Below are 22,525 nucleotides of genomic sequence, written 5' to 3'. Positions count from 1 at the left end.
CCCTTCCACTATTACTGTGCTAGTTGAAATCATTACTATTAGTAATAAATCATTAGTTTATATTTTACACATTTTTTTCCAATATAACACTCTGCTAATGATTACTACACACAGACAAACATTGTATAGCTTTGAAATGTTTATGAAAGCAAAATGAAACCATGGCTGGTACTGACACACACAAACAATGTGTTAACGGATAAAATGTTCATGCTGCATACACATGGATTTGATCAAAATCTGAAGTTGAGTTGAATTTTTTTTCTCAAAAGAGCTAATCATTTTCTTGCGCTGTATGTACACTTTGAGCATAGTGTAGGCTTGTGCAGTATTACGCTGCCCCAATATCCAGTTTCTCACACATTATATTACCTGACCTACCAACCATTACACATTTTATATTGGCTGCACTACATTACAGATGCTGTAGACTGTGGTGGGGATTGTGAATGCTGAGATTGTTTGGTGTGTGTGGTCTACAGAGAGGTTAGTAATGTAAACTGTTGTAAATTGAATGGAAGGGGTCGACCTGCTGTGTACTGTCTGGGAGTGGCTTTGCTACTGTATTGTGATTGGGCGGGGCTGACCTGCTGTACAGTGACTGGGCGGGGCTGACCTGCTGTGCACTGTCTGGGAGTGGCTAAGATGCTCTATTGTGATTGGGCGGGGCTGACCTGCTGTGCACTGTCTGGGAGCGGCTAAGCTGCTCTATTGTGTAAGATGCTCTATTGTGATTGGGCGGCGCTGACCTACTGTACAGTGACTGTACGGGGCTGACCTGCTGTGCACTGTCTGGGAGTGGCTAAGCTGCTCTATTGTGTAAGCTGCTCTATTGTGATTGGGCGGCGCTGACCTACTGTACAGTGACTGTACGGGGCTGACCTGCTGTGCACTGTCTGGGAGTGGCTAAGCTGCTCTATTGTGTAAGCTGCTCTATTGTGATTGGGCGGTGCTGACCTACTGTACAGTGACTGTACGGGGCTGACCTGCTGTGCACTGTCTGGGAGTGGCTAAGCTGCTCTATTGTGATTGGGCGGCGCTGACCTACTGTACAGTGACTGTACGGGGCTGACCTGCTGTGCACTGTCTGGGAGTGGCTAAGCTGCTCTATTGTGATTGGGCGGGGCTGACCTGCTGTACAGTGACTGGATGGGGCTGACCTGCTGTGCACTGTCTGGGAGTGGCTAAGCTGCTCTATTGTGATTGGGCGGGGCTGACCTGCTGTACAGTGACTGGACGGGGCTGACCTGCCGCATATAAGCAGAGATAAACTGAGGGAATAAACTGATAGGGAGAGCCAGAGAGAAGGAGAAATGGGGGAGAGTGAGGGAGGGGTGAAGGGCGATGTGTGTATCAGCATTTCTAATGCTTCTCTTCTCTTTCTCTCTGCAATTTATCCAAGGCGACTCAGCAGGTGAGTCTGTCTGTCTCTCCCTTTCTTCATTCTGTTTTCTTCTTCACCCCATTTTAAAGTCTACTGACTCTCGGTGACTGCAATTACAAGGTCAACACCCTTGTTATTAACTAACACACACACACACACACACACACACACACACACACACACACACACACACACACACACGGAGCATAAATGTTTAATGCAGGGGAGCTCTTCCTGGTTATTCTAGCCTGTGTCTGAAGCTAGTACAGATGCTACCACACACTTGCAGACAGAAGGATGGGCACTGCAATGCTTAAAGGTTGTGTCCATAGTCAGTGCAGACACATACACACGCTTATCTATCAGGCATGAAGATCTTCAGCCGCTTTTACTATGTGTGGTATCTGGTGAGTATAAAATTGGTGTGGAAAGTATTTTTTAAAGCAACAACTTTATTAAACATCAATTAATGAGCATCAATTTAGCACAGGAATGTTCATAAAGAGGCTATAAATTTTTGTATTGTTTATATTTAAACATAATGTTGTGTAAGTGTGAGAGGCTAGTTGAAATACTATGTGATTACTCTTGTTTTACATAAAAAACAGGATTTATAATGAAATGGTGGAGTAGAAAGCCAGTAATTAGAATGAAGGCTAATATAAGTGTTATAAAATGCGTGACTTTGTTGTAAACGTGGAGAAGGAACAGCCCTAAACTATGACATCAGGAGCTTTAACACGACGTAGTTGCTGTTAATTTAGTTCACAGTCTTCACTCTGAAGTCCCTGTAGTTCCTCTTCCTCTCTCTGCATCATGACCGGCTCAGTCCTCGACACCGTCTGACTCGTGAATCACAGCATGTCAGTTTTAAAATCATTCCATTGCATTTGTAGCATGTATTGTGTAGCGTGCGTCAGGGGACTGCGGATTGCGTCTGGGGATTGTTCCACTGATGAGTCTGATGTCTAATTTGAAAATGAACAGATTGAAATGTAAGGATCAGCTATGTATACAGTAGAAGGAGAACAAATTTCTACTACTAAACTAAACATCATATGAAAATATTACGACACATTCCCACGAAGCATATAATGGGTATTAGTGTGTATGTACAATGCATATGTAATAATAACAATATGAATAATGTTATATATACATAATAATAATGAAAAGTTGTTTTCTCCAGCCACAGGCATATTGATGAAGCAAGATTTGAAAGTTGTATGATTTCATGTTTATATTCTTACGCACAGCCGGTCAATGAGCTTAATTACAGTTCTATAAAGTAATTCATGGCAATACTGTAGATCACTGAACCTAGAACAGCACACCCTTTCATATCATTATTATTATTATTGTAACAGCAAATGGGGATTAAATGTGGAATGGGATGATCAAAAAACACACGAATCTTATGGTCGGGTGCCCACAAACGTTTGTTCATATAGTGTGTGTATATCACATATAATATATATACACTTTATGATACTCTATGAGATGATATTTATGGACAAAAGGTTGTGGGCACCTGACTATAAGATTCGTGTGTTTTTTGAACATCCCATTCCACATTTGCTGTTAAAATAACCTCCACTCTTCTGGGAAGATGTTCCACTAGAATTTGTAGTGTGCTTGTGGAGATTTGTGTTCATTCGATCAGGGTGAGGAGGCCTGAGGTGCAGTCAGCGTGACATCATCTTTAAAGGTGTTCAGTAGGGTTGAGGTCAGAGCTCTATAGCAGGCCACCCAAGATCTTCCACTCCAGCCCATGTACACCATATCTTCATGAATCTCAATTTGTTCACAGGGGCATCACTCTAAGAAAAACTCTGATACCAGAAAGCAAGCGATTACTACCTTTGCAGTTTAATAGCATGTCCTAATGGTGGTTCAGTTTGGTCTGAACTGTAATAGATGGAATGTTTTCTGAAGGTATTCGGGTAGAACTCTGGTCTTCTGTTCACTGCTTTCCACTGTAACATAATCAGCAACATGAGATCCACTTCCTTTTTTTTTCTTTCTCCTCCACAGGAGTTCATTTACAGTACGCTGAGTTCAGTTACTCATCCTCATCCAGTGTGCAGCCTACGCAACACCACACCACAAACACACATTAAGATCGTGGATATGTTGTTGTTGTTTACTTGACACAAATCTTTTCTGATTTGGTTTTCGTTTGTGTCGTTATTTTATTATTTACAAACATCATTTCAGTTTGATAAAAGATGTAATGTTTGCATACTTTGTTCGGTTTATATATTTTTTTTCTTCTGTTTTTTTTTTTTTTTTTTTATTATTATTATAAAAAATTTTTTTAGGATTATTCGAATGACGACACCAGGCTGGAGTACAATGTGGACACAGAGAACGGGATTATTATGGAGGGTTATCTGTTCAAGAGGGCTAGTAATGCCTTTAAGACCTGGAACAGGTTGGTTTTTCGAGCTACAAACCAAACAGTCTCTCACAAAGATTTTTGCAGATTTTTGTGAGCATTTTTTATTTTACAATTCAGAAAGTGTTTAATGTCTATTGAAGGCTCACTGTGTGTTTCAGTAGCAGCAGCCGTTTTTTTTTTTGTTTGTTTGTTTGTTTGGGTCCCCCATCCCCCCCCCAAAAGTGAGGTGATCTCTGCATATAAAATTACAGAAATGTGTATCCGGACCCGATTAGAATTGTCAGGTTACTAATATTGTCAGCGCCAAGTTGGGTTTAAAACCAGTAGATAGTTCAGCCGGTGAATTGAGAAAACAGGAATCGGAAATCACCTCTGGGTCTCGGGTGCAATAGAATATTGTCTAGATAAAGTTTTTTGTTTGTTTTTGTGGGGATAGAAATGGCAACATTTGAAGATTAATTGTTTGCTTTGATGATCTTTAAGTGCCAATGCATTAAAAAAAACTTATACATTTTTTTATTACAAATCTAAACAATTTCTCTTCTTCCTAGACCATTAAACTAATTCTATTATACAGAAAGTTAATAAGAGTATCTCAATATTTGAATATTTTCATCCTTTATAATGTTTTTTTTCTCTTCCTCTCTTTTCACAGGCGTTGGTTTTCTATCCAGAACAATCAGTTAGTGTACCAGAAGAAGTTTAGGGTGAGTCACATGACATCATGTTCTCTCATTATTTTTCAAGAGTGTGCAGATTTAGCTTCAATGATTAAGTGATTATAATGAACAATGCATTTGCCAGTTAGAACTGCTTTTTTTTTTTCTTATTAAATATTAAAACCTACTTATCAGTGTAAAAGTGCAAGTTGTATGTTTCTGACCCAGGATAACCCCACTGTGGTGGTGGAAGATCTGAGGTTGTGTACAGTTAAACAATGCGAGGACATCGAGCGGCGCTTCTGCTTTGAGGTGGTTTCACCCACAAAGTGAGTCCAGCAAAACAATCACACATTAAACCAAACGTTACGACGAGGCTGTACAGTGGAACCCCGGCATTCGAGATTAATCCCTCCCTGAAAACCTTTCGTGTTCACAAATGTTCATACTCGCATGTTTCCTATAAGAATTAATGTAAAAGCTATTAATCCGTTCCCAGACCTCAGGCGATCGCTCATTTCAGCCCTTATAAAATGTTTTATGATTCATTTAACATGCAAATATACTTGTAACAAAGTAAAAGCATAAAAAGTAATCAATTATAAACATAAAGAAATAAGTAACTTTATAAATAAATAATAAAATGTAATGATAAATTAACTTTAGTATTGTACTGAACCTACATGGTGGTTTAGTTGTTGATGGTGGGGTGAGATGATGTGGAAGAGGTGGAGATACATTTTTGTTAGTGGAGTCCCCGTCTATGAAGACAGAGGGCAACTCGGAACAATGCACGCAGAACGGCACGACTGGAACCAAACGCGTCGAAAGAAATGTTTGTCTTCCCGAAATATGCTCGTACTCCTACAAAGGTTTTTACAAGTAAAACCGCTTGTACACCATATTCTCGTACTACAAGGCACTCGTACACTGGGGTTCCACTGTATACCCATTATTTATCCGCTTGCTAGAATATGCTGTACTATAGTATTATGGACACGTTTGTCGATTTTTTTGTTAGTTTTTTTGTGTTAAACATACAATTGGTTTGTAACAGTAAATGTTTTAAAGAATTTAACCCAAACGTATCTGCTCATTTTTAAATGCAATAATAACGTTTGCTGATGGTTTCTAAATAAACACTTGATGTATGCATTTTATAAATACTTTGAAGTGTTTGAAGCTCTAATGTAAAGGTTTTTCAAGCATGTTATTTTTACTGTAAGCATCTCTGTGTACGTGTGTGTTTGTGTGTCTGTACAGGAGCTGTATGATGCAGGCTGATTCGGAAAAGCTGAAGCAGTCGTGGATCAGAGCCATGCAGAACAGCATCGCTACAGCCTTCAGAGACAGATCAGACTCAGAGGTGACTATTACAGATTCATTCAATTTGGATCATTAGGCTTTTTAAGTTCCTATTAAACAAAAAGTTCAAGGTAGAAACTTGAAGGTTGTAGGTTGAAGGCTCAGCGTACAATTTCCGCAGCACTGGCTTTGGACGGACGGCATTAGCTGTCGGCGGAGCTCGTTGGCGAGAAAGACAATCCGATTGGATGATTAGCTTAGTGAATGAGCACACGGGAAAAAAAAACGGAACCAGAATGTATACTTGCTCTTGTTTTTGCAATTTATCAGACATAATTGAAAAAAGCCACACAAATATGTTAGTAATGATCGTGGCAGGTCTTCCGGTTTCCTTGTTTAGATGCCGAATGCAGACTACTGCCAACTGCTGATATAAGACATGTATGTTTCATTAAGTTTGGTGTCTCAGTTGCACCTGCCTAATTTGGTGTCTAATAATCTGCCCAATTTGCATCACAATCTGCTGATGCCGGCAAAAAAATGTGACAAAAAATCGCCCGCTAATCGCTATCCCACACACGGTCAATTTGTGCTTTTGAAATTTTGTTTCACTTTGTGCTTTTTGATTGTAATTATAATTTAAACTATAGTTTGCATCTGGAAATTCTGAAAGCATGCGCCGTCATACTGACAATGACTAAACATTTTGACGATCTTGTTTGTGACCAATGACAAAAGAACTTGTTATTCTGAAGGCAATGAGATGTCCATTGACACAAATACCTACTTTTCAGAGATGAACTAAATATTCTAAGAAAAGTACAAGCTTTTGTGTGTACAAGCTTTTTTTTTTTTTTTTTTTTGCTGTTTGTACTTATTGTTTTGATAAATCAACTTACAGGTTTGCAAAATATTAAATGATTGGAGAAATGCTACAAAACAACGAAAAAAAAACCCTGTGTAGCTGTTTTGTAGGTGAACATCTTACCATTTAAATTTGGGAATTACAACAGGAAGCTAACGGTGAAAACAGCAGTCATGTGTGGGAAAATGTGCAACAATCGCTTGTAATTTCCAAATAAAAAATGATAAGAGGAACAGCATTTGGTTGTCATATTTAGCTTCAGGCAAATTTTATGATAAATATTTTACAGAATCTTTTGAATTTTAAAAGGAAATTTTTAGAATTTAAATGTAGACATAATATTTAATGTTATACACATTTTCTCCAGCATTGATGTTTTGCTGGCAGCTGGTTTGCAAACTTGTATATTAGTGATTGAGGTTAGAATACATTTTTTTGTCATTGTGCAAAGAACATGTACAGAGACAATTTAGTTACAGTAGCATCTAAGCAGAAGCGCAGAAGTGGCCGATTTACAATAAAAAGCGCTTTGTTAAATGCGAATATGGGTCCATATGTACATGAGTGAGAGTGATTAATGTACAAAAGGTGCAGTATGTAATAAGATATGGTGTATGTAGTAATATAGAGTTTAACTGTGCAAAGGTTATGCAGAGGATGAAATCTTAAGAAGATAACATACTGAAATAACAAAATATAGTATATCATATTAATATTTGAACATTTTTAGTGTCAGTGCCGAAAAAAATCTAAAAAATAAATGGCTGTACAAAACATGTACCATTGCAGTATAGGATTTGTGTGATTACAGTACAATGTGTTTGACAGAAGTTAGACAGGAAGTCCTCGCCTTCCACCGCAAGTTTGGAGTCTGATACAAGAGAGAGGAGTCTAAAAGGAGAAGGTGCCTTACAGAAGGTCATGGCCATCGCAGGAAACAATACATGCTGCGATTGTGGACAGCCAGACCCCAAATGGGCCAGCATTAACCTGGGGATCACGCTGTGTATCCAGTGTTCTGGCATTCACAGGTACGCAATCTGTAAAACACACATCCCATCAGCATACACACCTCTGTGCATTTGCCAATTAAATACTCTGCATAATTGTGGATAAGGAAAAAGAGGTTGGCGAAACAGAATTAGATTTGTACAGATTGGCCAGGCAGAGGGAACGAGCTGGGAAGAATGTGCTGCAAGTTAGAGCAATAAAGGAAGTTTCATGCCGAGGAAGTGTGACAGCAGTGAAGTGTGCAGTAGGAACGACAGACTGGTTCAAAGTGGAGGTTGGACTGCATCAAGGATCGGCTCTGAGCCCTTTCCTGTTTGCAGTGGTGATGGACAGGTTGACGGACGAGGCCAGACAGGAGTCTCCATGGACTATGATGTTTCCGGATGATATTGTGATTTGTGTTGAGAGTAGGGAGCAGGTTGAGAAGAGCCTGGAGAGATGGAGGTATGTGGTGGAGAGAAGAGAAAAGAAAGTCGGTAGGAGTAAGACAGAGTACATGTGTGTGAATGAGATGGAGGTTAGTGTAGTCGTGTGGTTGCAGGTAGAAGAGGTGGAGAAGGTGGAGGAGGTGGATACTTTACCTGGGATCAACAGTGCAAAGTAATGGACAGTGTGTTGGAGAAGTGAAGAAAAGAGTGCAGGCAGGGTGTAGTGCGTGGAGAAGAGTGATAGCAGGAGTGATTTTTTGATAGGAGTGATTTGTGAGTATCTGCAAAAGTAAAAGGGAAAGTTTATAGGACTGTGGTAAGACCTGCGATGTTGTATGGTTTAGAGACAGTGGCATTGACTAAAGCTGGAGTTAGCAGAGCTGAAGATGTTGAGATTTTTATTGAGAGTGACGAGGATGGACAGGATTAGAAACTTATGTAAGACGTTTTGGAGACAAGTTGAGGGAGGTGCGATTGAGATGGTTTGGACATGTGCAGAGGAGGGATATTAAACTGTAACCTGCATTTGTGTTTTTTTTCTTTATAGGAGTTTAGGAGTTCATTTCTCCAAAGTGAGATCTCTGACTCTGGACACATGGGAGCCTGAACTGCTGAAGGTGAGAAGAAAGAGATGAAGGGATCACAAGCAGTGCTGACAGATGGGTGCAGGAAACAGTCACATTAGATCAGCCCATATTACTCAGACTCACACTGTGTCCACGTCACTGCTCCTTTCTCTCCCACATACACACACAACAACAACCATATGAAAGGGAAAGTTACAGTAAATGTATATAATGTACTTTATCTATACTTTGATACTCAAAATTGCACTATTATAACCATTGAGTCACAGTTCCTGGGTGCATTGGGTCGCTATTTATAGTTTACTATTATACAGCATTATATTTAATAATAATTAAGCCTGTCAGACTATTATTACTGTCATTTAAATGTCTTTAGCTGCTATTTTGTTTACTTTTAACTCACTATCACTACCCTTTTTTTTTTTCTCTAGACACACTGTAGAAAGTAAAAAATAAACCCTTTTTTTTTTTTTTTTTGCGAAATATATGTACCTTGTGTATGTTCTTCAGTTAATGTGTGAGCTTGGAAACGGCGTCATAAACCGGATTTATGAAGCACGCACCGAGGAGCTCAGGGCACAGAAACCTCAGCCAGGAGACTCCAGGTATAAACTGTGTGGGGGGGGATAATATATACCGTATTTTTCGGACTATAAGCCGCTACTTTTTTCCTACGCTTTGAACCCCGCAGCTTAAACAACGAAGCGGCTAATTTATGGATTTTTCCTGGGTTTTTCCCGGTTTCACAAATTTCAAGCCAAAAAACTGAGCGACATAACATTAGACCTATGAAATTTCCGAACGGAAACGAAAAAACGCACTTTACCTGTGTTCTGAGCTGCACGGCTTTGAGAGAAATTTTTTTTTTTTCAAATGCACGACGATGCCAAAAGATAAACTCCCGAGAGAAATAGTTGTGAAAGGAAGGAGGAAGACAGTGAATAATGACTTACTTGGTAGGCTACTGTTTAGATACAAGCCGTTGTAACGCGTTGAGTCTGGGTGAAGGGAGAGCTCGCTAACTCCAGTTGCAACAGAAATCATATAAGCACAGACAGGTTTCCAAAACTCGTGCTTTTTTATGTTTTTTGGCAACAGTGTTAAGGGTTAGTCAAAGAAACTTAGAAATGAGCATCAGAAAATAATAAGGACATAATCCTCAGTCTTACACACACGCAGTAATACTGGAAAAATGCTGTGCCAGGCTATTCCCAAAATACCGCTATGCTCCTAAAGGAAGCGCCACATATTTCACCCGTTACACCGTGTGTAACGTGTCTTTCGTTAAAGCCTGTGTAAAGTACATTAGTGTAGACAGGTTTATAGACAGGTGCGGCTTATAGACAGGTGTATATATATATAGATAATAGATATAGATATGTATATATGTATATGTAATATACACACACACACACACGCATGAAGAATTCTTCTCATCAGCGTCTTTCTGTATTCAGGCAGGACATGGAGTCATACATCAGAGCGAAGTACGTCAATCGGAGGTTCATCAAAATGCCATCGGATGAAGAACTGAAGCTGAAGATCACGGCTTTGAGTGTAGAGCAGAAACAACCCAGCGACTCCTCTGAACTACAAACACGACAAGCAGCACAACATAAACACACACAGAGAACAGGACCTGCATTAGCGGTTCCAGGTCAGTGTGATACTGCGCTCTCTGAGAATTATATTTATATTCAATTTATTGCCGTACCAGTTAGCAATGCAAATAGCATTTTTTTGTGTTATTTGGCAAACAAATAAGTGGCATAAAATGTTTTTCAAGCTCAAAGCAATTCATTTATGAATTTGAATTGTATATTTGTCATCTATTTCTGTAAGGCTTTAATGGGACAGTGCTCATTTGTTAATACTTAATAAAAATAATCAAATTAAATAAAAAAACTCCTGAAAGACGGTCAGAAAATGTTTCATTTGATGTGTATGTTTAAAATTAACTACATGGCAGTGTGGCCTTAATGCTGCAAGTGCTGTATGCTCTCACTTGTTCGCTCTCTATCTATCTATCTATCTATCTATCTATCTATCTATCTATCTATCTATCTATCTATCTATCTATCTGTCTGTCTGTCTGTCTGTCTGTCTGTCTGTCTGTCTGTCTGTCTGTCTGTCTGTCTGTCTGTCTGTCTGTCTGTCTGTCTGATGTATGTGTGTGTGTGTGTGTGTGTGTGTATATGTATGTATGTATACAAAAAATGCTGGAGTGAAAGCTGGTTATCAGTAGACTGCTTTTATTTCAAATTTGCATATATTGATGACTGCTTTTATGTAGAGGTCGACCGATTTTTACAGATACTGTTAGATAGGTTGGAACATACTTGCCAATAACCCATTAATCAACCGATTAAATGGATTTAAAATGGATACTGGATCAAAAAAAAAATCCTGACACTCCATGTAAAGTAGTACAGAATTTTCTTACAAAAATATATTAATATAGAATAAGAATATATTAATTATATAGTAACAAATATTGAGGAAATTAAGAATGAAAAAACTAAACAAAAAGTAACACTCCAAATAGATAAAAACAGTTACAAAAAATATAAAGAATGTTAAGTAATTTAATTATATTGATTTAATAAATTATAATAAAACCCGGGAAAAAAAATCGGTATGGATTTTTTGTTGATACCTGCTACTTCCCGCGTTCACCTATCAGTGCTGTTTATTCGGCAACACTGATGAACTTAAATATTAGTAAAAGATAACACAAGTGAACACAACATGCAGTTATTAAATGCGATTTTTATGATTGGGGGAATACTAAATCCAAAACTACATGGCTCTGTGTAAAAGTGTTTATCTTTTACTAATATTTAAATTAGTTTGATGATCTGAAGTTTAGAAGCCTTAAATTATAATGTAGGAATGAGAGCCGTTTTGCCTGGTGTTCAGCGAGTTGACTCAACAAAGAACATGGTGTCAGTGATTGACCTCTAGAGGCCGCTCTCGTATTGTATGTCAGTGGACTTACTCAGGTGCAAAAAAGAAAATCGATCGGTAGAGGTCGAGCCAATGAATCGGTCGACCTCTTATTGTGATGATCTCGTTAATGTCTCCACATTCTTTTTGACTTCTCTTCCTGCAGCTATATCTTAACAGCTTCTTCACTATCTTTTCTGCTTCTTGACTTAACCTCCCCATCTTCTGACCTTTTTACCCTTGCCCTGTGACGTGGCCTTTGCATAGCTGTGAGTGGCCTTCAAGTTTCCAGCGAATCTCTCTTCTGTCCTGATGAGTTAGATTCTCTGTTCTCCTACTTTGACGCGTCTGGCCAGCGCAGTAGTAAGTACAGATCAACTCGCGCTAGGAGCTGAGCTTCATCACCCAGCACTGCTCTGTCTTTTCCCTCATATTCTGACCTGTCTTTTGCATTTTTTAAATCCTTGTGGCTGTGGTGTTCCTTCTTTGGGGTTCATGTCTCATAATCCTGGTGAAAAACCTGGCTGCGGGTTTCTGTCTCGCGTAAGTTAAATGACTGTGTGTTTGTGCGTTCCTCAGTTAAAAGTGCCGAAGGTGGCGTCACAAACAAAACCGAAGAAAGCCCCGGGGGTTTAAACACCAGCCAGAATCATACAGGTGAGATGCTTTTATGTGTATTTATAATAACTTTGACTCTGATTGGTCAAAATGTTACAATCTCTGAAAATGGAGCAGATACAAGTTGCTGGTTATTATTAATGCACTTTTTCCATGTTTGCGTTATATGCTGTTGTTTCTATAGTAATAGCGCAGTATATTATTTGCTAAAATGCAGATTATTAAAATCAGAAGATTTTAGTGCATGTCGGCTTCTTTAAATGATCTATGCTATTTGTGTAATTTCCCTTTTGTGTGCAGCTGTAGATGAGTCGTGTTCCTCCACATGTAGCAATAAGGTGAAGCTGGTCTTCTCCGAACCAAAGCAGTTCTCTCCCAGCTTGCAGCTGTACTGGGCCTCATTCACACGCAGCCTACCGGACATGGCCGAGGCTTTGGCACACGGGGCAAAGGTCAACTTTATAAATACGGAGGAGGAGAAAAGATCACCGCTGATCATGGCCGTACACGGAGTGAGTTATTTAGTTAGACACTCCACAGAATAATCCAAAAAGACTCATGATGAGTGCAGGTCCTGTAAACTCTGTACCAGCATTAGTCCACTGTATAGCACCGATCGAAGTGTATTTAGATCACATAGCACCATCTGTAAAAGTAGGCAGGTTGTGACTACTGTTAGAGACAATATGTAAATTATAGGTAGTCCCTGAGTTACGATGGAGATGCGATGCAATGAACCCGTCGTAACTTGAAAATATCATAAGTCGAGACAGCAGTCTTCAAGAATGATCAGATTGGGGTAGTAAACGGTAAATTTTTAAGCATTTAACATATATTATGTAATAAACTTTATATAATGTATAAACTTTACAGTGTATATATGTATGTGGTAGGAGGCGTGTGCATGAGCGCAAGTTTTCAAAACGCTCTCTATTTCAGTATCTGGCAACCTCGATAAAAAGGAGAGAGGCAAGAGCTAAAATTGGATTTTTAAAACACCAACAAAAACCCCCCCGAGACAACCAAACTCAACCGCTAGCGAGAGTAAGGCATCTCACAAGGAGGGAAATGCGTACATTCTGGCAGCCACCCAAAGTATTTTAAGGATATTTAAACTTGAAAACAGTGATGTCACATAATAGATTGCTGCAGATTAATGCTGTGTGTGTGTGTGTGTGTGTGTGTGTGTGTGTGTGTGTGTGTGTGTGTGTGTGTGTGTGTGTGCGTGTGCGTGTGTGTGTGTGTGACTTTTTCAGGGCTCTCTGGTTGCGTGTGAGTTTCTGCTGCAAAATTCAGCCAGTGTGAATCAGTGTGACAGTCAGGGTAGAGGACCATTACACCATGCCACCATCCTGGGACACACCGGGTCAGTACACACACTTATTTTTACTAAGAGGATGGAAATAACAAAATGGAAGTGGATTTGAATAAGATACCATTTACAATATATATACAGATTTCACATCAACAGCCTAAAGATCCATGAAATTACTGAGAACTTCGAGGATGGATTTGGACTGTAATTAATTTCTATTCATTACCATTGAAGTGCCGATTACTGTACACCTTAGTGATGATTCACTGTAATGAATGGAAAGTCGGAATTATAACAATATAAAAACCAAATTCAGATTATTTATGTATAAAAGTGTACTTTGCAAAAATGCAAAAGCTGCATATTGAGTTGAACTATCTTTAAATTCGACATTATAAAGCTTATAGTGCTGCTTATTGAGGAGCACATGGGGGGTTTCTCATTTGAACAAATTCACTCATGCTGGATTGTTTCTTTCTGTAAGAAAAAGAAAAGCATTTCAGTATGCAATTTTTGTAAATCAACATTTGTATTGTTTTTAATGATAATTGCAGATGGCAAGATGACAACCATGCTTTAAAAAAATCTACCGTATAAGCCGCTATTTTTTTCCTACGTTTTATACCCCGTGGCTTAAACAACGAAGCGGCTTATTTATTAGTTTTTTGCGGTTTCACAAACTTCAAGCCAAAAAACTGAGCGACATAACATTAGACCAATGAAATTTCCGAACGGAAACTCAAAAACGCACCTCATCTGTGTTCTGAGCTGCACGGCATCAGGAGAAAAAACTTTTTTTTTTACGCACGACGATGCCAAAATATAAACTCCCGAGAGAAATAGTTGTGAAAGGAAGGAGGAAGACAGAGAACAATGACTTTCTTGGTCGGCTACTGTTTAGATACAAGCCGTTGTAGCGCGTTGAGTCTGGGTGAAGGGAGAGCTCGCTAACTCCAGTTGCAACAGAAATCATATAAGCACAGACAGGTTTCCAAAACTCGTGCTTTTTTTTTTTTTTTGCCAACAGCGTTATGGGTTAGTCAAAGAAACTTAGAAATGAGCATCATAAAATAATAAGGACATAATCCTCAGTCTTACACACACGCAGTAATAGTGGAAAAAGGCTCTGCCAGTCTTTTCCCAAAATACCGCTATGCTCCTAAAGGAAGCGCACCGTGTGTAACGTGTCTTTCGTTAAAGCCTGTGTAAAGTTCATTAGTGTGCGGCTTATAGACAGGTGCGGCTTATTTATGTTCAAAATAAAAATATTTGGGTGCGCTTTATAGTCTGGAAATTACGGTATATAAAATATAATAACTTTTTGTTTTGACAATTTTTGTTTAAAAATAGACAGACATTTTGTTCAGTTGTGAAAATATAAGCTTCTGGAATATATAATCAGTTTAATTTTATATAATAATTAAATGAGATATGCGTAAATTAAATACAAACATACGGCGCTATAGAAAGAGAATGAAACGAAGAAGCATCGCACGTTAGTGTGCGATGCTTCTTCGTTTCATTCTCTTTTTATAGCGCCGTATGTTTGTAAGGCTTGATTTATATAAAGGAAAAAAATATGCATTCGCGTCATTGTTTAAGCCACGAGGATCAAACGTGGGGGGAAAAAGTAGCGGCTTATAGCCCAGAAAATACGGTATATTCTAAACATCTCTACACAGTGTATCTTGTTTGAAAACACTGTGTGATGAATGTGTTTTAAAGTTTCTTATCTTCTTCCACAGACAAGTGTGTTTATTCCTGAAGCGTGGAGCCAATCAGAACGCAACAGACATCGAAGACAAAACGCCGCTGTCTATTGCAGTAGACGCCGCTAATGCAGACATCGTAACACTGTGAGGGACACTTACAACTTATTTATTTAATCATTTCATTTAGATTCCAGTCTCCTTTAAGTCGTGTCAGTTGATTTCCTGATTATCCTTCAATTTAAATTACAATAAACATGACTCTGTCTCGTTTTTTCTCTTTAGGCTGCGATTGGCCAAGATGAATGAAGAGATGCGAGAGTCAGAGGGACCGTACACGGGTCATCCAGGTCAATATTCCTCTAACAGTCTCACTGAGGTCCAGTACAGGAAGTGTATAGAAGAGTTTATTTTTTTACAGCTCAGAGACTCGTAATAGTCTGGAGATTTATCATAAGATCGGGGTCCTTTTCTTACAGTAATGTAGCCACCAGTTTCTATTCATGCATTCGTTCCAGTCCTTTATTGTCTCTATAGTAACAGCTCATTCATAGGGGTCTTTTGTATGAACGCATTATTTCAGATTCGTAAAAGGTGTGTCCTGGTGTCCTAGCTTTTGAGGACGTTTGTTTTAAGGACATTTGTGCTCGAGTACACCGGGAATATTCACTAGACAACACGTCACCTGGTTTCCAAGTAGAACTGTCCAATATTTTGTGATTTTACGCACAATAATGTCAAACAAACTAGTGAGCTGTTTCTCTTTAAATATTCTGCAGTTGTCGTCTTGAGCCGCGTCGCAAATCGATAACAGATTGATTGGCGTTCACGTTCAGAAAATCTACTCGAGGATCCAGAAGTATGGGTCAGAAACAGCCCTTCTTTTAATTTTTTTTTTTTGCAACCTGATAGATTTTTAAGATTATAAGTAAAGGTTAACCGACAGTGGATTTTACTAAAATCTATAACTAGGTTTTGGATCGTACCTGCCGAAAACCGATTAAGCAATCGATAGTTTTTAAAATGGATACTGGATTTAAAAAAAAAAAAAAAAGAAAGAAATCACGTCTAAAATAGTGCTGAACTTTACTACGGATTTATTTATTTATTTATTTTTTAAAGTACTGAATAAGTACAGAAGAAATATGAATTATATTAATAAATATTTAGGAAACTGAAAGGCATGCATTCAAACTAAAACAGCAAACATTGTTTCCTTGTAAGCAGAACGTATGTATACTTATATACCTTTTACGTAAATGAAAGAATGTTCTAGATGCAGCATCAAGGATAAGAGCCATAACCATTTGTGGCAGTGGGCACGTAGACACGCACTGCCAAGCACCTGCTGCCACAAGGGGTTAGGGTTCTTATCCTTGATGCTGCATCCATAACATTCTTTTATGCTGAATACACAGAAAAATTGTACTGATCGAGAGGAAACCATGATTATGTCAAGATCATGAGAAAATTAAGTCTGGAAAAGCAAAAACAACTTTTCTAATGTCGAGATCACGAGAAAACAAGGAAAAAAAAATATTATTGTAATGCATGGCCTCTTAGGACTTTAGTTAATAATAGTGACATCCTTTTTCTTTTTCTTCTTCTTTTGGCTGCTCCCGTTAGGGGTTGCCACAGCGGATCATCCGTCTCCATACCCCCCTGTACACTACATCTGCCTCTTTCACACCAACTACCTGCATGTCTTCCTTCACCACATCCATAAACCTCCTCCTTGGCCTTCCTTTTTTCCTCCTTCCTGGGGGCTCCATTCTCAGCATTCTCCTACTGATATACCCCATGTCCCTCTTCTGCACATGTCCAAACCATCTCAATCGAGCCTCCCTCACCTTGTCTCCAAAACGTCCTACATGCGCTGTCCCTCTAATAAACTCATTTCTAATCCAGTTCATCCTCAACATCTTCAGCTCTGCTACCTCCAGCTCCACTTCCTGTCTTTTACTCAATGCCCCTGTCTCTAAACCATACATCACTTTCCCTTTCACTCTCACAGATACTCTTCTATCACAAATCACTCCTGCTATCACTCTTCTCCACCCACTCCACCCTGCCTGCACTCTTTTTTTCACTTCTCTAACACACTCCATTAGTTTGCTCTGTTGATCCCAGGTACTTAAACTCCTCCACCTTCACCACCTCTTTTCCCTGCAACCGTCTTACTCCTACTGACTTTCATTCCCCTTCTCTCCAGCATATACCTTCACCTCTCCAGGTTCTTCTCCATCTGCTCCCTACTCTCACCACAAATCACAATATCATCCGCAAACATCATAGTCCATGGAAACTCCTGTCTGACCTCATCCATCGACCTGTCCATCACCACTGCAAACAGGAAAGGGCTCAGAGCCGATCCTTGATGCAGTCCAACCTCCACCTTAAACCAGTCTGTCGTTCCTACTACATACTTCTCTGACACACCTGACTTCCTCATACAATACCACAACTCCTCTCTCAGCACCCTGTCGTACATTTTCTCTAAATTCACAAACACACAATGCAACTCCTTCTGACCATCTCTATACTTCATCAACATTCTCAAAGCAAATAATGCACCTGTAGTGCTCTTTCTCTGCATGAAACCATACTGTTGCTCACAGATGGTCATCTCTTCTCTCAGCCTGGCTTCCACTACTCTTTCCCATAACTTTATAACTACTCTTTCCTGCACATCTTCCTTATTCTTAAAAATTGGTACCAGCACACTCCTCCTTGGACGTTCCTGGCCTTACTCCCTTTCCACTTGGGCTCCTGAACACACAACATATCTTCCATTCTTCTCTCTATCATATCAGCTACCTCTCTCCCTTTACCAGTCATAATACCAACATTTAAAGTACCAACCCGAACCTCCACTCTCCTCCACTTCTCAATTTTCTGCTGTCTCTGTAGACGCCTTCCTCCTCTCATTCTCCTCCTTCGGCCAACAGTAGCCCAATTTCCCTGTTGGCAAACAATACCTGTGGCGGTCGTTGGTAACCCGGGCCTCGGGCAATCTGCCATTAAAGTCTGATTTGTTATCCGCATATTTGAATTGCCATTCCTAACACGACCCCCCTACCCCCCAATTTATCCAGGCTTGTGACCGGCACTAAGAGTGCATTGACTTGTGCAACCCTATTGGCTGAGTTAATATCAGTGGAATCCAAAATGAATAAAAAAATAAACAGGCATCGGATTCGCCTCTAGAAGTCACACTCTAGAGGTGCGTACTGTATAACGCAACCTGGAAAAACTATTAGTATGGATTTTTGCCCATAGTTCCAGCAGTCAACGACGGTGCCTATTAATTGATTAAACTGATGAATCAGTCGACCTCTAATTATGAGAGGATGATATGATAATTGGACAGCTTCAGTATTGCACACTAACAAGCCGATATGTTGATATGATATCGATTCACAATTTTCTGACCTACAGCAGGAGCTTTTTCTTTTTTTTCTTTTTCTTTTTCCCCCTATAATTTTTAATTTCTGGGGGAAAAAAACAGCTGAGCTGATGTTTTTTTATTGCCCTTCCCCAATAAGTCCTTAGTGTCTAGAGCAGTGGATAAGCATGTGATTTGAGATACAACTTTTTGTCACTTGCGGTTACAGGGTGCTCTACTGCCCCTGTTGTGTACAGTGGTGTTCCAGCATACAATATAATATATATAATAATATAATATCAAAATAAACTAAAGTACATGTCCTTCTCAATCGGTGTCACATCGCTGTCACACACTTGGGGACTCACAGTAGTACAAGTTACTCCGCTTCATTTCCCCACACTGATGGTCAATTACACACAGTTTGTGTTCCCGATGCTCCATTAAAGCACCACAGACATACGAATGCATATAGAGGTTATGAAGTGGCACAACATGTTAACATCAAGTGCATTAATGCAGTTATTAGTTCTGACAAAACATTCCTGAGTTGTTTCATTTAGAGCTGCAACTTTGCAAGTCTATTTAGATGTCTATTATATACAGTAAAAGTTTTTTTTTTTTTTTTTATGAAAGACATGATCACTATTTGGCATTAAATGTGCTGTAGTTTGTAAATTCTGTTGTTTATCCAGAGCAGCATAAAACACAGCACACCCAGTGTCTTAATACCTGAAATCATTTTTAGATTTAATTTATATATTTATTGAATTATTTATTTTTAAAGCCGGTCATTTTTGCATACTTTTTTTGTGAAATATTAATGTATATATGCATATTATATTTATTTATATCAGAGTCTCTATATGAAAGTGGAATGTACATTGTGTGTATGTAATATTTGCCAAAAGACGGTGTTAGTTTTATGGAACAAATGAATTATAATGCAGGTTATAGACAGTAGAGGATTATGTGTGTGTGTGTAAGAGAGAAAGAGAGAGGTTTAATCATTTATTTTTAAATCAAGAATAGATGTAAATGGTACTTGTGTATATAGATATGATTTGTATATTCATTGCATTTATTTATTTATAATTTGTTTTTTAATATGCACATTTATTTTGTGACACTGCCGCTAACATTCTGTGTTTCTGAAATTCCTGTACTAATATTTCCTCCCTGCTGAACTTTATTTTCTGATTAATAAATAATAAAAACAAATCCTTTAATATTTCTACAATTAAAAAATACAATAAAGATTTCTGTTTCTCTACATTCGTCCTCTACTTCCTGTTTTTCTTTCCTCTGACTTCCTCCCACCCCCCCCCCGCTGATTGTCTGATAAGCTCTGAGAGCTCAGGTATGACTTCTCCATTTTCCATCTTTCATTTCGTATTTCCAACTTTTGCTTTTGCAGAGTGCATCTGTAACACTCCTTTTTTTTTTTTTTTTTTTTTTTCAAATCGGATGCTTATACTTCAATTCTTTGTGTGTGTATTCATTCATGCATGTACTCATGTCTTTGTTTTTGCGTTTCCCAGGTGATGAAACGTACCAAGACATTTTCCAGGATTTCTCTCAGATGGCATCAAATAATCCAGAGAAACTCCATCGCTTCTGATATTGAGATTGTTCCTGCGTTTAGCGTAGGACATGGTGGGTGGGTTTTTTGTTTTTGTTTTTTCATCTGAAACAAAATGTAGAAATGGCTTTACACCAAAGAAAATTATAATTTTTTTAATTTTAATTTTTTTTTTAAGAACAAAGTAAGCAGAATAACGGATGACATTTAATAATATCTATTTATTTCTCTACATTATAACTGCATGAGCTAAGTTTATTTACTCTAATTTTAAACTTTGCATATTTCGTTTTTTCTTTTCACGTTCTTGGAAGTTCGGTGTCATTTTTGGGAGAATCACTCAGCATGTGTGGGCTTTAATTAGTTCTGACTTATAGATTGTAATGTATCATTTTATTAATGGGAATGTTTATTTAACATATTTGATTGTTCATTTTTTTTGTCCTTTTTTTTTATTTTTTTTTTATTTTTTATTTTTTGACTTTTTGGTGCAAATTCAGTTAATCACCATGGTCTGATGGCCTGTTTTTATTTTAAGAAATGTATTTGTTTGTTTTTTCCCCACCATACCGATATATTCTAGGTTTTGATTGTTTGATCATTTTTTTTTAACAATTTTATAATTAAACACTAAAGTGATCAGTATGGAGCAAAATAAACACTTTTATGCCCCCCCCTCCCACCACCACCACAACCCATTGTATAAACATGGGGTAATATAAGTAGGATATAAATATTTCTGATATGATTTTTATCCTTTTTTTTTTATATATATTTGTTATTATCTGGTGCCTTCTTCGAAGTCAAATCTATTCTGAAAAAATTGTAAATAAACTTGTTTGATCAGATATAATTCCACGGCAAACTGCAGGAGTCTGCGTGCGAAACATTTATGCTAAAGCGATTTATTAGCAGCGCTCAATATAGTAAGATATCCTGTGGGTTTACATTGCAATATTATCAAAGGCGCAAAATATGCTTGCTGAATACAGTAAATTTTTTTTAAACTAACATTAATTTCTTTACATATATTCCCTTTTTTATTCCATCTCACTCTCTCTCTCTCCCTCTCTCGCTCTCTCTCTCTCTCTCTCTCCCTCTCTCGCTCTCTCTCTCTCTCTCTCTCCCTCTCTCGCTCTTTTTCTCTCTCGCTCTCTCTCTCTCCCTCTCTCTCTCTCTCTCTCTCTCCCTCTCTCGCTCTTTTTCTCTCTCCCTCTCTCTCTCTCTCTCTCTCTCTCTCTCTCTCTCTCTCTCTCTCTCTTTCTCTTTCTCTCCCTCCCTCTCTCTCTCTCTCTCTCTCCCTCTCTCGCTCTTTTTCTCTCTCGCTCTCTCTCTCCCTCTCTCTCTCTCTCTCTCTCTCCCTCTCTCGCTCTTTTTCTCTCTCCCTCTCTCTCTCTCTCTCTCTCTCTCTCTCTCTCTCTCTCTCTCTCTCTCTTTCTCTTTCTCTCCCTCCCTCTCTCTCTCTCTCTCTCTCTCTCTCTCTCTCTTTCTCCCCCCCCCCTCTCTCTCTCTCTCTCTCTCTCTCTCTCTCTCTCCTTCACCTGGATTAGATCATTAAACTGAATTGTATAATGCCCAGTGTAAACGTGTGCATGTGAATCTGCAGGCTGCTTTTTTTTATGTAAATTTGTAAATATATACACGCTTTTTTGTGCTCGAATATGAAATGGTGGTACTTTCATATGCTGGGGTTCAGGTGTTGAAGCTGTATAATTGCTGTATGAATTTTATATAAAGCATTTTATTCTCCTGGAAATAATGGTGCACTGCTTTATTATTATTGTTGTTGTTGTTATTGTTGTTTTTATTGATGGTGTTGTAATAATTATAGTAGAAGAGCATTAGAATAGGGAGGTCTCTGTGGTGTTGACCATTGCATGGATGTTGATTTGAATATTTCAGAAATTGCAGGTCTTCTGAAATCATCAGTGTCTTGAGTTTTCAGTTCACACAGGACGGTGTGTGTGTCATCCAGAGAGCAGACATCAGTTCCACTTTTTCAGCCTAAAACAGGAATGTGAGGCTGCGCTCGATTCACTGAAGATTAGAAAATGACCAGGAGGTGGTTTTATACCCACAGGTAGTCCTAATATAAAAGAAGGTGAGTGTATACAATATTACTGGTACTGTTCCATTTTTCTTATTGTCACTTGCACTCCTTTATCTTTTCCCCTATTTCTTGCTTTGTTTCCTTTCTCATAACTATTCACAACCCAGCCATCCATCCATCCATCCATCCATCCATCCTTCCTTCCACCCACTACAAAAGCATGCTATTATAATAGATGCAGTATGCAGTTAGAATTGTCTTGCTCAAATATGCAATGCCT

At 38.6% G+C, this 22,525-nt stretch overlaps 1 protein-coding gene across 4 annotated transcripts in view; it reads left to right on the top strand.

Moving 5' to 3' along the window:
* The window catches only part of LOC310735889 (arf-GAP with coiled-coil, ANK repeat and PH domain-containing protein 2-like), a 51,570-nt gene extending 31,204 nt beyond the window's left edge, over positions 1–20,366 (top strand). For 3 of the 4 annotated variants that reach the window (XM_083559150.1, XM_083559152.1, XM_083559153.1), the window contains 13 exons: positions 3,706–3,818; positions 4,441–4,492; positions 4,673–4,773; positions 5,708–5,810; positions 7,443–7,645; positions 8,601–8,670; positions 9,151–9,245; positions 10,098–10,297; positions 12,166–12,243; positions 12,505–12,716; positions 13,461–13,570; positions 15,265–15,375; positions 15,514–19,886. In XM_083559150.1, the coding sequence (XP_083415276.1) occupies positions 3,706–3,818; positions 4,441–4,492; positions 4,673–4,773; positions 5,708–5,810; positions 7,443–7,645; positions 8,601–8,670; positions 9,151–9,245; positions 10,098–10,297; positions 12,166–12,243; positions 12,505–12,716; positions 13,461–13,570; positions 15,265–15,375; positions 15,514–15,664 (1,599 nt within the window). In that variant the 3' untranslated portion in view covers positions 15,665–19,886. Of the gene's footprint in view, positions 1–3,705; positions 3,819–4,440; positions 4,493–4,672; positions 4,774–5,707; positions 5,811–7,442; positions 7,646–8,600; positions 8,671–9,150; positions 9,246–10,097; positions 10,298–12,165; positions 12,244–12,504; positions 12,717–13,460; positions 13,571–15,264; positions 15,376–15,513; positions 19,887–20,154 lie in introns of those variants that run through there. The other variant, XM_083559151.1, reaches the window with a different exon arrangement.
* Positions 20,367–22,525: the final 2,159 nt, after the last annotated feature.

The sequence above is a fragment of the Silurus aristotelis genome, assembly GCF_946808225.1.
Source record: "Silurus aristotelis genome assembly, chromosome: 13".
NCBI lineage: Eukaryota > Metazoa > Chordata > Actinopteri > Siluriformes > Siluridae > Silurus > Silurus aristotelis.
This window is presented reverse-complemented; position numbering and strand designations above follow the sequence as displayed.